This window comes from Sciurus vulgaris, assembly GCF_902686455.1.
Source record: "Sciurus vulgaris genome assembly, chromosome: 4".
Lineage (NCBI taxonomy): Eukaryota > Metazoa > Chordata > Mammalia > Rodentia > Sciuridae > Sciurus > Sciurus vulgaris.
Window position 1 is genome coordinate 72,780,361 of NC_136464.1, and position 17,184 is coordinate 72,797,544.

The 17,184-nt window shown below is 34.0% G+C and overlaps 1 protein-coding gene across 1 annotated transcript in view; it reads left to right on the top strand.

Annotated features, from left to right (window-relative positions):
• PCDH15 (protocadherin related 15) overlaps window positions 1-17,184 on the top strand; it is a gene marked incomplete at its 3' end in the record, with an annotated part of 922,351 nt that overhangs the window by 741,988 nt on the left and 163,179 nt on the right. Inside the window, exon 19 of the mRNA XM_079136109.1 lies at window positions 13,165-13,470. Coding sequence (XP_078992235.1) covers window positions 13,165-13,470 — 306 coding nt within the window. The remainder of the gene's footprint in view (window positions 1-13,164; window positions 13,471-17,184) is intronic.

Sequence of the window (17,184 nt, forward strand, 5' to 3'; positions counted from 1 at the left end):
CATTTGTTCTTCTTTTTCTAGGGTTTTGAGATGTAATGTTAGATCATTTATTTGTTGAGTTTTTATTCTTTAATAAATGAGCTCAATGCAATGAACTTTCTTCTTAGTACTGACTTCATAGTGTCCCAGAGATTTTGGTATGTTATATGGGTATTCTCATTTACCTCTAAGTATTTTTTTTTTGTTTCATTCTTGATTTCTTCTACTTTTTATTCATCATTCAGTAGTGTATTATTTAGTCTCCATGTGTTAGAGTAGCTTCTATTTTTATTTTATCATTGGTTTCTAACTTCAATCTATTATGATCTGGTAGAATGCAGGGTATTATCTCCATTTTTTTGTATTTACTAAGAGTTGCTTTGTGGCATAAGATATGTTCTATTTTGGAGAAGGTTCCATGTGCTGCCATGAAAAAAGTGTATTCGCTTGTTGATGGATGAAATATGCTATATATGTCTGTTAAGTCTAAATGATTGATTGCATTATTTAGTTCTAAAGTTTCTTTTAGTTTTTGTTTAGAAGATCTGTCCAGTAGTGGCCTATTTGATTCTTGAAATTGAGAAGAGTTTGTTTGATGTACACAGATGCTCCATTGTTTGGGGAATAAATATTTAGGATCATTATGTCTTGCTGCTGTATAATTCTCTTCAGTAGAATGAGATGATCTTTTTTGTCCATTCTGATGAACTTTGGCTTGAAGTCCATTTTATGTGCTTGTTTACACAATCCATATGAGTGATATGTTGTGTCCCATCCTTTCACCTACAGTCTGTGGATGCCTTTGCATATGAGGTGAGTCTCTTAGCGACAGCATAGTGTTAGGTCTTGTTTTATAATCCAGTCTTCAAATTTATGTCTTTTGATTGAGGAATTTAGGCCATTAATATTTAAGGTTATTACTGAGATATGACTTGTATTCTTGGTCATTTTGGTTTATTTCTGGCTTTAATTTGATTTAGATTCTCTTTTGATTATTCCTTCAGTGTAGTTCCTCCCTTTGTTGATTTTTATTTTATCCTCATGGAATATTTTGTTGAGAATGTTCTATAGTGCAGGCTTTCTAATTGTGAATTTTTAAAATTTTTGTTTATCATGTAAGAGTTTTATTTCATTTTCAAATCTGAAACAATTTTGCTGAATATAAAATTCTTGATTAGTATTCATTTTATTTCAGAAATTGAATTATGTTGGTCCATGACTGCTTATCATTGAGGGTCTAGGTTGAGAAATCAGTTAAGATCTGAATTGGTTTTCCCCTATATGTAATTTGCTTTTTATCTCTCATGGACTTTAAGATTTTATCCTTATCTGTATTTTAGTCGTTTTCATCATAATGTGTCTTGGTGTGGGTCTCCTGTAATTTTGGACATTTGGGATCCTGTAATCTCCTGTATTTGATTTTCCATTTCATTAATTTTGGGAAATTTTCTCATTGAAAAGATCATGCATTTGTTTGGTTTGCATCTCTGCTCCTTCTTCTATCCTGATAGCTCTTAAATTTGGTCTTTTCATGTTATCCCATAATTCTTGGAAGTTCTATTCACAGATTCTTACTATCTTCTCTGCATGGAGTTTATTTTCAGTATTAAATATTTTACCTTCATTGTCTGAGATTCTGTCTTCCAAATGGTCTAGTCTGTTGGTGATGCTTTCCAATGAATTTATAATTTGAGTTATTGATTCCTTCATTTTGAGGATTTCTGCTTTTTCACAATCTCTAACTCTTTATTAAAATGCTCTTTTATTTCCTGTATTTTCTTTTTGATTTCACTCTTTATACCATCCTTAACTTTTCAGATCATATTAACTGTGTACATTCTAAACTCCTTCTTGGACATTTCTTCTATTGTGTTGTCAGTGTATTCTCTTATTGGGGCATCTTGGTTTGTTTGTGACATTTTGTTCCCTGGTTTTTTCATGTTGCTTGTGTGTTTTCCCATCTATTTGTATGGTTCCAAGGCAATACAGATTCTACCCTGTAGACAGACCTGTATTGTCACTGAAGCTATTCAATATCCTGTCCCTAAGAGGAAGACCAATATCAACAGCACCTAGTGCAAACCATATACAGCCTCAAATCTGTCAGCTCCCAACATGGCTTCCACTGCCCTCTCACTATAAACAGCAATGATGAATTCAATCACTGTTCACAATAAAAACAGAAAATTTACCAAATGGATTTACAGCCTCAACTAGTAGACTGAGAAAGAACAGAAACAGTGCAGACATGGTGTTCATGAGTGAGAAAGAAAGAAGTCAGAAGCAGCAAATATCCATAGGAAGAGTGGAAGAGGAACCAACAGAGAGTGACTGTTAGATTGAGAAAAGGTAGAAAGGGAATCTAGGAAGACAGACAAATGAGAGGAAGACTACATATAAAGAAAAATTGAAAATATTAGAATATATAGCAGAACTGCAACACACCATGCATATAATACCATCGTCAACAAATGGAAGCACAAAAAGCACCCTTTATCAAATATGGTGGAGAGAGAGGCCAAAAAAAGAAAAAAAAATTAAAATTAAATAAATTTTGGTGGAAAATTGAACAACTGTCTCTGGCTCTGTCCAAAGCTTCTCAGCCCTATCTTTGACTTCCCACAGAACTGCCTGGCTCAGACAGGCCCTGGTTGACTCACTCACTATCTCACCAATCTTGGCCTCAGATGTCCCGGGTTCAGCCATGTTGCAATCCCAAGATCTTGATGCCACTGGAATTTGGAGAGAGACCACCAGTGATGAACAATCCTGAAAGATAGTAGCTAAATGGTCTCAACCAGCACTACTAGAAGGAAGACCCCAGGTATAGCCAAACCCATAGGTACCCTGACACTGAACCTCCAGGTCCTGGTTGGTGTCCCAAAATGAATGTGGCTTCATGCAACCAAATCTGGAGTCTCCCTGGCAGTGGACCTCTGGGCAGTGGTGGAAGTGGTAGTAGTAGTGGGGGTCAGGGGATCTGCTGGCAGGGAATCAGCTGCATCTGCAGAAGTCGGTGGCATTGGTAGCAGGTGGAGGGAGGCGTCAACTGTGGCTGTAGGTGCAGCAGCACTCAGAAGATCTCCAGGTGACCTCCAGGGAGCAGCAGCGGTATTGTCCATAGCAGCAAAGGTGGCAGCCCTGCTTCCAAGGCAGCATTAAGGGCAGCAGACCTCTGGGTGAAGGCGGCAATGACAGCATCAACAGCAGCAGCAATGCCCGGAAAAAAGACCTCTAGGCACTTGCAGCCAGTGGTGTCAGAGGCAGCTCTGTCTCAAGAGAAAACCTCTGGGCAATGGCAGCAGTCCGGGCTACAGCAGCACCTGGTTAAAAGACCTCCGGGCATCTACAGCAGTGTGAGCGAAAGTGGCAGCCGGAGAATCCACCTCTGGGCATCTGCGACAGCGGAGTCAGGGACAGCTGCCCCCTGCCTCCAAAAGAAGACCTCCGGGCAGCTGCTGGGGGTGACATCTGCAGCGGTGGCATCTGCTGTGGCAGCAGCGGCCGACGCGGTGGCACTCAGAGAAAACATCTCCAGGCAGGGCAGTGCCGCCTGTGGTGGTGGCATAGGCAGCCAGGGCACCCAGAGAAATCACCTCCTGGCGTCTGGGGCAGTGGCCCCAGGAGGAGTTGAGCCCTGCTCCCCAGAAAAGACCCCAAAATTATTTATTGATAGTTGAAAAAATTTTACTCTTTTTATGTAAAAAGACAGATACATATATACCCATATACAAATGTACAACATACCTGTGTAAATGAAATTTCTTGGGAGTTTATTTATAAACAAAAATAATCTAAAAATCCTCATTAAGAGAGTAAATAATGAAAGAGAAAGGTTGAATCCTAGAAAGGAGTTTGAAAAAATTAAACTACAGTTTTTAATTCTGTTAGAAATAGGCATATGTCCTGTATTTATTTGCAGAATGAACTAGAAATAGATCACCTTAAAGAAGTCTAGTTTACAACAGGATATATAAAAACGTAATAGAATAATAACATAGGTACAAAGTTCAAGAATTCAAGAAAATATAATTGTTGATGTGATTTCTCAATTATCTGAAAAGGAAATGTATCTAATCATCTTGAATTTTTCTGATAAATGGAAAACACAATTACTTTTAAGAAAAAACAGCCAATAGTAAATGATATTCTTCATTTTTGCATGTGAGTGGGTGGTTGAAAAAAGATGGAGAAGGTATTATTAAATGGAAAGTTTTAGAGGAAATTTTTACAGAAAATATTTTGTAACTACCATATGTCAATGCAAACAAAAGGAAAGATACATAAATAAGCCACCTGGTCATTAAGAATTCAATGTCATGGAGATTGTGAAACAACATTACAGTATTAAGGCATTTGATAATGAAATGTACAGTAAGCTTCTGGAGCACAGAGATAATTATTTTTACTGACTCTGATGCTTCTTAGAGAGATAATACTTGGGCTAAAGAATAAACATCTTGAGAAGTGGTACAAGAACTTTATGATACAACAAAGCAGGCAGAAGACAGCGTGGTTATTTTGGAAAATGTACTTATATTTAGAAATCAGATCACCTTCATTTCTAGTTCATTGGTCAAGTCAAATCATGTGACAAGGCTGATTTCATGTGGTAGAAAAGTATCTTCTCGGAGTCAGACAGCAATGAATAGAAACAACAATACAATTTACCATGCTCACCTTCCTTGACATTCACCATGTCCTTTCTCTTCTTCTTTGATAGGCTTCTTTGCAACCTAGACTAAATCTGGCTCCAGTTCCACTATCTGGGAAGTCTTTGCTTTTTATTCAACCTTGATCCTTCTTGTACTTATCACAAACAACTTTTTATTGCTATTTATATATGTTAGGCAATGTATTAGGTTTTTATCACTATGACCAAAATATCTGACAAATATTTTAGAGAAGGATAAGTTCGTTTTGTTTCAGGGTTTTAGAGGTTTAGTCCATGAACAGCCAACTTCATTGCTTGAGCCTGAAGTGATGTCAAGCTTCATGGCAGAAGGGTATGGCAGAGGAAAACTGTTCATCTCATGAAAGCCAGAAAGCAGAGAAGAGAGTGAGAGGATCCAGGGACAACATACATATAATCTCCAAGGCATACCCCCAGTTACCCACTTCTTCAATCCATGCCCCACCCACCTTCAGTTATCACCCAGTTTATTCAAATTATTAACTCATTGAATGGATTAATTCACTGATGAGGTAACAACTCTTACAAGGCTGAAGTGTAATCACTTCACCTCTGAACATTCTTGCATTAACATGGGGGATTGGGGGGGGGCAGCTAATACCCAACCCATAACAGGCAAGTAATTATTAGCCCTAAAAAGTCATGATTATCCATCTATTACATAATGGGAAGAGTCATTAGAGAAAAGAATCTGTAAGTTGTTTGGTGAGGTTTGAGAAGTGGGAAATTGAGGCAAGAATGGAAATATGAAAAATCAGTAAAAGACACAGCAAGACAATGTCTTCCTACAGGTAAGTGATATTTAACACATATAAACCGAGGACATCATATTAAGCAAGTGCTTTTAAGTTGTTACAACATAGCTTGTATATTTCATTATATTAGAATGTAGGTTAACCTTTGGTAATTAAAAAATAATCATTACAAAGAAGCCATGCAATATTATACTAAAAGTTTCTGTTCTTATATCATATAATGATAAACATTCTGAGATTTTTACTTTGATGTTTCAGAGAAAGGGCTATGTGGTTCACATTCACAACACAAACAAGCAAAATAATGTTAATAAGTCTTTACATCATTCTATAGTAGGTCTCTTTTTCCTCTCAATTATTATTAACAATGCTGATAGCAGAGATGACAACTTATTCCACGTGTTTCTTGGTGTATGATCATTCTGCACTGTAAGTTTAATGTATATTTTTCTATTTTGTGTGATGGTGGAAACTCATAGGTTGAATTTTCATTTTGTCTTCACACTTCTTTTTAACTTCCATTTCTTCAACTTGAGTCTCATCTTTTTCCTATGGGCAAACATGCTGTAATTTCTAAATATAAGTACATTTTCCAAAATAACCACGCTGTCTTCTGCCTGCTTTGTTGTATCATAAAGTTCTTGTACCACTTCTCAAGATGTTTATTCTTTAGCCCAAGTATTATCTCTCTAAGAAGCATCAGAGTCAGTAAAAATAATTATCTCTGTGCTCCAGAAGCTTACTGTACATTTCATTATCAAATGCCTTAATACTGTAATGTTGTTTCACAATCTCCATGACATTGAATTCTTAATGACCAGGTGGCTTATTTATGTATCTTTCCTTTTGTTTGCATTGACATATGGTAGTTACAAAATATTTTCTGTAAAAATTTCCTCTAAAACTTTCCATTTAATAATACCTTCTCCATCTTTTTTCAACCACCCACTCACATGCAAAAATGAAGAATATCATTTACTATTGGCTGTTTTTTCTTAAAAGTAATTGTGTTTTCCATTTATCAGAAAAATTCAAGATGATTAGATACATTTCCTTTTCAGATAATTGAAATAATTCAAGATGATTAGATACATTTAAGATAATTGAAAAAATTCAAGATGATTAGATACATTTCCTTTTCAGATAATTCCACTATGAAGCAGAAGCATTAAGAGTTGTGACTTATTTATCATTGTTTTTTTTTCATTCATCACATGGGTGGTATAACTGATCCTTTAACCTCCTTTCTAGACTGAGGCAGACATGGAGCAGAGCAGTAGGGAATGCATGATATATGCTGCACAGACAAGAAATAAACATTGATGATGTTAAACCACTGAGATTAGGAGTTGCTTGAAAGCTGACATATTAAAGAAAAAAAAACTAAGTGAAACAGTTTATGTCAGAGATTTATTTATGGAATATAAATGCATAGAGAGGTCACAACAAGGTCATGTAGAATCTGAAATGCTAATGTAAATTGCAATTTATTACATAATAAATACTATTTTTTTGGATACTGGTAAAATCAGCCAAATTTTGAATTAAGCCAAAAAATTATTAATTAAATATTTATTAAACAAAAATTCATTGAACATCTCTTAAGATTTGGTATAAGAAAGTCAATGTTTTCTTGTCCTCAAGTTGCTTGAAGTATAGTATGGGAGACAAGGAGATAACCAGGCAATTATACCATGTTATAGAGTCAAATAAATACAGGACGACAGGGAACCTGAGTGGAAGGATAGTATCTCAAAGTGGTGGAACCAGAGAACATAACCAAGAGAAATATCTAAGCCTTTAGAGACAGTTTAATTGCAGTTTCTCCATGGTAGAATGGAAACACTAAAAAAAGACATAGCTTTGGAGAAAAATATGGGCGGCTGTCAGAACTTTTATGTGTGGAAATACTCTTTGCTGATTTCTGTGGGCAGAATTTATCTTTTCAGATTTGGACAGACAGCTTGCAGTAGTTACAACAAGTAAGGGAAATTTTGTTGTTAAATAACACTAACACTCTTTTCAGGTATCTTTGTAAGATTTTACCATTTATGACAATGTCATAAATACCCACTGATATGTACATTTGTTTCCCAAATCATGATGAAATTACTTTAAAATGCAACTGAAAGTTATCTCTTTTCTTCTACTTTCAATTGGAATGCATTTTTCAGACCTGGTTTTTCTCACAGCAAACAGCAAATACTTCTCAGTATGGCAATATCTATAAAATCATCAGATAAACTTTTTCATTTGAATTTCTCTATCATGTATCTGATCTAAAACTACATTAATTTTTCATATTTTTCTTTCTTTTTTGTAATAAGTGGAATATTTTTTCCTTTCTATCCTTTGGAACTGAATCATGTAAGTTTTCTTTGTTTTCATTTTTTACACTAAAAATATTGTATAGACAGATAACTTTCACATATAAGACATCAATATTCTCTGACTATCTTGGCAATAATAATAGAATCCAAGAGACTTACTATGCCAGATTAAACAGGACGCTAAGGAAATTATGTATAAATAAGTTAATAAAAACAGACTAATTTGTTTTACGAAAAACATTCTTTAAGAAATGAAGGATAAATTTATCTTTTTAAAATAATTTACAAGTATATATTGAAAACCACAGTAACATAAAAATGGCTAGTTTTTTTTTTTTAATTTTTTACTGGGGATTGAATACAGTGTTGCAGAGCTATATTCCAAGTTCTTTTTTTTTTTTTTTTTATAAATTTTGAGACAGGGTCTCACCACTTTGCTGAGAATCTTACTAAGCTGTTGAGGCTAGCCTTGAACTTGTGATCCTCCTGAATCAGTCCTTCAAGTTGCTGGGATTACATACATGAAGCACCATGCCTAGCTAATATGGATACCTTTTTATGAATAGCTTAATATGACCCAAGTATGTTGTTACTGTACAGTCCTCCTAGGAGATAGTGAGATAAATACTAATTACCACCATAATTTTTCAAATGAAGAATGAAAATTTATAGCAATTGACTTTCAACACCATTAAATCAGTATGGGAAGGATCTGTGCTTTGAAATCAGAGCTTAAAACCTTGAGAAATCACTAGTTCCTATATCCATTTTCTGATGTCCTAGGGTCTGAGTATTGGAATATTCTGATACTCCAGAATAAAACCTATTTACTCTGATTATGTTTCGGTGATTTGAACTCAAGCATACTTGTTACCTTCTGGTCTATAAGTCTACTTGCCATTCTTCAATATTCAATATGAAACATTTGTGTGGACAGAGGAAAAACTTCACCCTCATTTTGTGTCATTTAGTTGATTCTTTCCTTTTACACCGTACTTGAAATAGATTCACTTCACTTTTTTAAAGAACCAAAGTCAACAACTATTTCATATTTTTTGACATTGGTAGGTAATAATTCTTAAAAATGTGTTTCTCTTAATAATATTAAAAATCACTACCAAACTTCACTTGACCTTCTTGCTCAATAGCTTTTATGGTTCCCACTTGGAGGTAAGAAAGGCCTTCTAAGTTACTGTCAAGGACAAGCACTAAGGAGAGGAAGCTCCTGCTCAGCCTCACTTTGGATTCATTAGGAAGTGGGGAAGAGTTCTCAGCTTTTTAATAGCTTAATATTTTCCTTTTTTCTTCAAAATTCTTATAAATTAAATTGTGTTAGAATAAAGAGAAACATTTTTTCTCTAATCTGAATGAGTATAAGTACAAAAATATTTTAAATTGGAATTAATCATTGACAAACCACAAATTATCTACCTGTATACTTCTTTTTTTAAATATTTTTTAGATGTTGGTAGACCTTTATTTTATTCATTTATTCATATGTGGTGCTGAGGCTCGAACCCTGTGCCTCACACGTGCTAGGCAAGCACTCTACCACTGAGCCACAACCCCAGCCCCTGTATACTTCTTATGGAAGTGCAAGCATCTGGTTTTCCTTTGGGGTTTCATCCCAGTTCATCTCACCTATACAGACATGCTTCTAGATCTCTACTGGATTAGGAACCTACAGTACAGGAATTTCAGAGATGAGCTTCCATTTTTTTTTTTTTTTAAATGGGAAAGACTGTGTAGTAGACCACTCTAAATGGATGAGCAAAGAAAGGGAATGAATTCAAGGCTTGATAAATATAATTTCTTCTTCCCTTTCAAATGGCATGAGAATAAATTGGTGCTCAACAGTTGTTTGGAAAACTTTTGCTCAGTAAATGGTCTCATACAATGACTTCATTTTATTTATTTAATAATAATTATTTGTTTTTTTCTGATATTCCAACTTTAATGTTTAAGATTGACCATTATTTTTCTGGGAAGTATTCGAAGGTCTGTCCAGTGAGGTCTTTATTTTTATTGTTTTAAGGTCTGTTTTTTGACAACAGACTATCAGCCAATTTCCCAGCAATATGCATCTATAAATAAGTAGCCACAAATCAAGCCTCATAGCAAGGTAGATATTACAAAAATGTGTTAAAAAGGACAGCCAATTATAAAATTGCAGCAACTACAGTGTTTATTCCTTTGATGTAGTACAAGGAGAGAAGAGATGTGTGATTTTTCTTATTAACAATTTTAATTAACTTTTAATTGATTTCTAAGAAGATAAATGGTTTCATTATAGCATCACACACCAAGCTGCTTGACTAGATACTAAACATCCATGCAAACTTCTTGACAGTACTGCTGATAATAAGGGATTCTGTGTTTGGTTACCTTGTCTAAGATCTATATATTCACATATAATAGCAAATAAGTGAAACTACCTTGCTCAGGTAGTATATGCCACTTTACTTATAACTTTGTTTACTCTTCAATTAATCAGATTAAAAAAAACTAAAACCCACGGGAATAGTCTTGCAATTTGCAAACATTTTAGTTCATTTGTCTTCATTAGTTGTATATCTGAGTAATCTTACAATTTTTAGGGTAAATTTCTGCAGAATACATGGCCTTTTATTCCATCAGAATTATATATACTTCCCTTCATGGTGGCTGGAAATCCAGTAAATTCAGTGGTAGTGGATCAGCTCAGTCTTCGTGTGTGTACTTAACATATGACTTACATTTTAGTTAATTTAAAATATTTTAAAGAAATTTAAAAACCCTCCTGATGAGGCTGCCCCATCTAACATTTATTTTCAGTCTTCCTACCAATTATCTCTGAATATTTTCTCTCAGCAAATTATCACGAAGTATAGATTGCTATAGGTTTGCTACAAGTGTTATTAAAACTAAGGACTTTGAGATGATAACAGTACACTGAATTGTCAAGGCAAGCCTAATGAATCATGTAAGCCCTTCAAGTACAATAGGGTGATTGAAAAGTGAGTCAAAGAGATAAGATGAAAGAAGAGTGATTCTAAAAATGTCAGAGGAACACTTGGCCAGCATTGCTGCCCTTATTGAGGCAGTATGCCAGGAGTCATGAGATGTGATGGCAGCTAGAAGATGGGATTGGCCCTCACATGTCAACCACCAAGGGATTGGGGATCTCAATCCTACAACCTCAAACAACTGAGTTCTATCCACAACTTGAATGAGCAAGGAAACTATTTTTCCCTTAGAGACTCCAGAAGAGAGCACAGTCTTGCTTTGTTTTAACCTGGTGAGATCCATATTGAATTTACCAGAAGACCATTAAAATAATGAACTTATTTTGTGGCAGCTGATAAACTGGTAATTTATTACAGCAGCTAAAACAGACTAGAAAACCAATACAGGCAGTTCCTTGATGTATAATGTTTCAACTAAGTTTTGTTTTTGTTTTTTCCTTTTGTTCATGGTGCAAAAGCAATACATATTGAATAAAAAATTGTCCATTAAATTTTTAATTTTAATCTCTTCCCAGGCTACCAATATCATGTATAATACTCTTTCAAGATGCTGGACAGCAAAAAGGGCAGCAGTTCCCATTTAGTCATGCTCTCATGAGTGCAAACAACCAGTGCTCTACAGTGTATTTGTTGATAAGCTATGAAGTTCAGTAGGTTAGATGTATTAAACGCATTTTTAACTTACAACATTTAATTTACAATGGGTTGATATAGATGTAATCCAATCATAAGTCAAGTAGTATCTGTGTAGATATATTTGGGCATCCTAGTGGAGATATCGGCTAGATATTATAGAGGAACACATACACAACACTCTCCCCTTCAGATTAGTCACAAACACATACATCAATCATATTAGTTAAACTGATATATTTTATCAATAATGCGGATGAATAAAAATAATTTGAGCAAGTATCATTTAAATTACTGATTGCACAAATGACATTTTTGTGACCTTAAGTGTCCCAGAGACAGAAAAATTACTGAAAATTGCAAGTGTTAGAGAAATGAAGTAAAACCTATTTACATTATATTACTAAAGAATTTTTTCTCTTTATCAGCAATTTCAAAAAATAAAATAAAATTTACAGTTGTCTTTTGAAAATTGTTCACACTGTTCTTTGTTTATTCCATGAAGATTACATGACCAATCTAATTCCACATCGTGTACAACCAGAAGAATGAGAAGTTATAATCCATATATGTATATTATTTCAAGACACATTTTATTATCATATATAACTAGTAATAACAAATTTTAGAAAAAAGAAGAATTGAAAAGTGCATTGCACCACATTCTAGGATCTGCATCCATTGCCTGACTATTGTGTCCTTAGTGTGTAGAAAACACCTTCCTTTCTTTGCTGATAACTTTGAGCACAACTGTAACATCTCACCTCTTTCTAGATTTCAAGTCTTTTTGAAGAATAATAACAAAGAATTATTTAACACAAAATGTAAAGTATTTGATAGTGCAAAGTCATTGTTTATAAAAAATAATTTATTGAATATATATAAGATCAATCCTCATAATATTCCATTAGAATATTTACCTAAAATTTACTCACTGTTTTGACACAAAATATTTTTACATGACTTAAATATGTCAGTATATCTAGGTTTATCAACTATTCTCTGATATTATGGATATTTGTATTCGAATATTAAAGAATAGTCCCTTGTATTTATAGAATTACTGCATTTTTATTCCCACTTGAGATTTTGAATGAATTTAGTTTCAAATCTCAGTTCCATATATTCATTTAACATAAATTCATTAATTCCACAAGTATTTATTAAGTAGTTTTAAATATGAGATACTGTACTAAGAACTAGGACACTGAAGTATTTATTTCTTGTGTTACTATAGACAAGTCAATTAAATTCCGTAAGCAACATTTTTTCATTTTCAAAATAGGACCAATATTTACTCACTAAAAACATCAAGAGAATTAAATGAGGTAAAATGCATAGCACTAAAACATATTTAAATATGAAAATGAATATAGAAAGCATTTGAATGCAAACACATAGACACTGAAATTATTACTCAGGAAATTGTCTTAATTAAAAACAAACTTTTTGTCTTACTTTGGCATTCAAAATCTATTAAAGAAATAATAATACATGAAACAGTATTTTGATAACATGTATTTTCTGTCATACTACATTATTGTAATGCTGATGATATTATCAATGTGTAAGTTATGCTCATTTTGAATGAGTATGCTTATTAAATTATGTATATTCCTTTTCATGTTTTAGATTGTTCATTCCATCTTCATTATCTTTTAAATGTTCTAGTTAGAGATGAAAAGAATATTTGATTAGGAAAATGCCATAATGTGTCAGCAGCATACCAGAAGCTACTATGTGAATTCTTTGTTTTTGATTTCTTTTAGGCAACAGACCCTGATGCTGGAATAAATGGCCAAGTGCACTACAGTTTGGGTAACTTCAATAATCTTTTCCGCATCACATCCAATGGGAGCATTTACACAGCAGTGAAGCTGAACAGAGAAGTCAGAGACTACTATGAACTTGTTGTGGTGGCAACTGATGGAGCGGTACACCCTCGTCATTCAACTCTAACCCTGGCCATCAAGGTTTTGGATATTGATGATAACAGTCCAGTGTTCACCAATTCAACATACACTGTTGTTGTTGAAGAGAATCTGCCAGCCGGAACCACCTTCCTTAAAATAGAGGTATGTGGAAAACCATTACTTCTATGAATTCTGTATTATTAGATATGCAAGAAGGGTAATACAGCCAAATTTAGCAGCAAAAATGCAATTAACCCACTTACATTTTAGTTTCAGATAAAAATGAATGAATTTTATTGTAAGTATTTATCAAATACTGTACACTCCTTTTTCTGTGATAACCTCTCATTAGGGGATCCCACAAAATTAATGGGAAGAAAGGTGAATTTGTAAGGAAAACCATACTTTCTAAGAGATTTTTCTTAATTTACAAAAGTTATGCTGTATATTTTTGTAACATTTGACAATAAATGATAATTTAATAATTATACTCAATATTAAATTATTTTGAGTGTTTTTCACATTTATTGTTGTGCTATGACAAATATGCACGTGTGCAGGTATTTGCATATATAACACACATATGTATATGTACACATATATATTTACACATATATGTATGCCCACGTATATATATGTATGCTTCCCCTTTATTTTGCAGACATTGTTATATCCGTTATTCTGTACATTTTTTTCACTTTAAGTATATAATAGGCATCTTCTAGTGTCCTAATTCACCTTTTATATTTCATCTCTATATTCAAACCTCTTCTTAATATCTCAAACTATAACATTCCCAGAAACTGGATGCTTTGGTTCAGTAGGTCAGATTGACTTATAAATCTGCATTTTTAGCACCCAGCTAATTTATACAGGAGATCTATTAAATGCATTTTTAAATTTTTTTAAAAATTTATTTTTATTGTAAACAATTGGGATACATGTTGAATCTCTCTTTGTACATGGGGTAAAGGCATACCATTTGTGTAATCATACATTTACATAGGGTAATGTTGTTTGATTCATTCTGTTATTTTTCCCACCCCTCCCACCCCTCTTTTCCCTCTATACATCCTTCCTTCCTCTATTCTTACCCCTCCCCCATTATGTGTCATCATCCGCTTATCAATGAGATCATTCGTCCTTTGATTTTTTGAGATTGGCTTATCTCACTTAGCAATGATATTCTCCAATTTCTTCCATTTGCCTGCAAATGCCATGATTTTATTATTCTTTATGGTTGAGTAATATTCTATTGTATAAATATACCAGTTTCTTTATCCATTCATCAATTGAAGGGCATCTAGGTTGGTTCCACAATCTGGCTATTGTGCATTGAGCAGCTATGAACATTGATGTGGCTGCATCTTTGTAGTATTCTACTTTTAAGTCCTTTGGGTATAGGCCAAGGAGTGGGATAACTGGGTCAAATGGTGGTTCCATTCCAAGCTTTCTGAGGAATCTCCACACTGCTTTCCAGATTGGCTGCACTAATTTGCAACCCCACCAACAATGTGTGAGTGTACTTTTTTCCCCACATCCTCACCAACACCTATTGTTGCTTGTGTTCTTGATAATCGCCATTCTAATTGGGGTGAGATGGAATTTTAGGGTAGTTTTGATTTGCATTTCTCTTATTACTAGAGAAGTTGAACATTTTTTCATATGTCTGTTGATTGCTTGTAGATCTTCTTCTGTGAAGTGTCTGTTCATTTCCTTAGCCCATTTGTTGATTGGATTATTTGTATTCTTGGTGTAGTGTTTTTTGAGTTCTTTATATATTCTGGAAATTAGCTCTCTATCTGAAGTATGGGTGACAAAGATTTTCTCCCACTCTGTAGGCTCTCTCTTCATATTGCTGATAGTTTCCTTTGCTGAGAGAAAGATTTTTAGTTTGAATCTATGCCAGTTATTGATTCTTGCTTTTATTTCTTGTGCTATGGGAGTCCTGTTAAGGAAGTTTGATCCTGGGCTGACATGGTGAAGATTTGGACCTACATTTTCTTCTATAAGATGAAGGGTCTCTGGTCTGATTCTGAGGTCCATGGTCCATTTTGAGTTGAATTTTGTGCAGGGTGAGAGATAGGGGTTTAGTTTCATTCTGCTGCATATGGATTGCCAGTTTTCCCAGCACCATTTGTTGAAGAAGCTATCTTTTCTCCATTGCATATTTTTGGCATTTATTTGGGTTTGTGTCCATGTCCTCTATTCTTTGAAAAATAAATTCTAATCCTTTCTCCACATGCAAAGAATAACTTGAATGTTGTTAGGATTTTGTCAAGAATCTGTATTTCTTCCATAATTCAACTCAACAAATATTTAATTATTCAATAAACATAATAAAATAAATAGGACACACAATGACCAGGTAGAGGATCATTATCTCTCCATTTAATCCTCCATACATTTATTCATCCATCATTTCATTCAACAAACACATATCTTCAGTGTCTAATTGTATGCCACTTTCTCTTGAAGACATTGGAAATACAAAATTGAAAAAGACAAATTTTCTGCTTTTCTGATATTTTCAGTCTGGTTTACTAACTGGACAACTAGATTGGTAATTAAATTGGTGGTACATAATACCAGCAGTTGAAGAAATCATAGGCAGAGCTCCTAAACTGCATTTGAGCATCAGAAGAACTTTTGATCAAGAGAGTTATTTCTAAATTGTTAACTCAGGGGCAAGTCAGAGTCACTAAGCAAAGAGGGAAGAAAGATTACTCAAATTGATGGAAAAAAACTTTTTCAAAATCCTGGAGGAGAGGGTGAAGTTTGAAGAGCTAAAGGACTAGAAAATGTAATGGTCCATCTCATCCTGTTAAGGAGCTTGGGGTTGCTGTAAATTTGGTCCTGAATGTCCCCATAAGGCCCATGTGTTAAGTTTGGTCCTCAGTCTATGGCACCGTTGGGAGGTTGTGGGTACTTTAGGAGGTGAAGCCTAAGGGGAGAAAGGTCATTGAGGGTGTGCCCTTAAAGGAGATATTGAAAACCCATCCCCTTTCTGTTTCACTTTGTTTCCTGGCTGCCATGAGGCAAATAGACTTCTATCATGGTTTCCCAGCTTTCCGTACTGTGTTGCCATAGACTCAAAGCAATAGAAATAAGTGACCTAGGACAGAAACTACATGAATAAATAAACTTTTCCAGCTTTATAAATTGATTTTCTCATGTACTTTGTCACAGTAATATAAATCTAAATAACACAAGGGTTGATGGAAATTGAGAATTTGAGGCAGGAAAATGACACAATGATGTCTGTTTTAACAATATTTTTACAGTTGTGATGCTAGTAATTGATTGGAGAACAAGACTGAAACTTATAAAGAAGGTGCTTGTATTTATGAATGTACATTAAAAAAATAAAAAAACTCTGACAATCCCATTTTTGTTCTTGCTGTTTTATTTCCTCTAACTTGGGTGCTTTTGTCAGTCTATTCTACTGAGTGAAACAGCTGTCCCACTTCAACAAAAATCCTACCTTTTAACTTAGGTTCTAATCTGAACTTTTTTCAGATAGCATTATTTTTTTCTTTTATTTAGGTAGTTCTATAATTATTTCTTCTTTGAGGCCATAGACTACAGTGCAGCAATTATGTATTATTCACCTTGGCTTTTTCCATAGTGCATTTTACCTAATAAGTACTCAACAGAAACTGGTTAGAGGAAGGAAGTTGTAATGGAGTGATCTCTAGGAATGAATTATAGGATTCCAGTGAGAACAAATTTCTCCTAATATTTCCTTAGTTTTCTTACAGTTAATGCTCTATTATGTTTATGAGAGTTACTCAATAATTATTTTTATTTATAATAGTTTCATGATAATAATCAGCAGGAAACAATCACTTATGACATGATTTATTTCTTTACTGT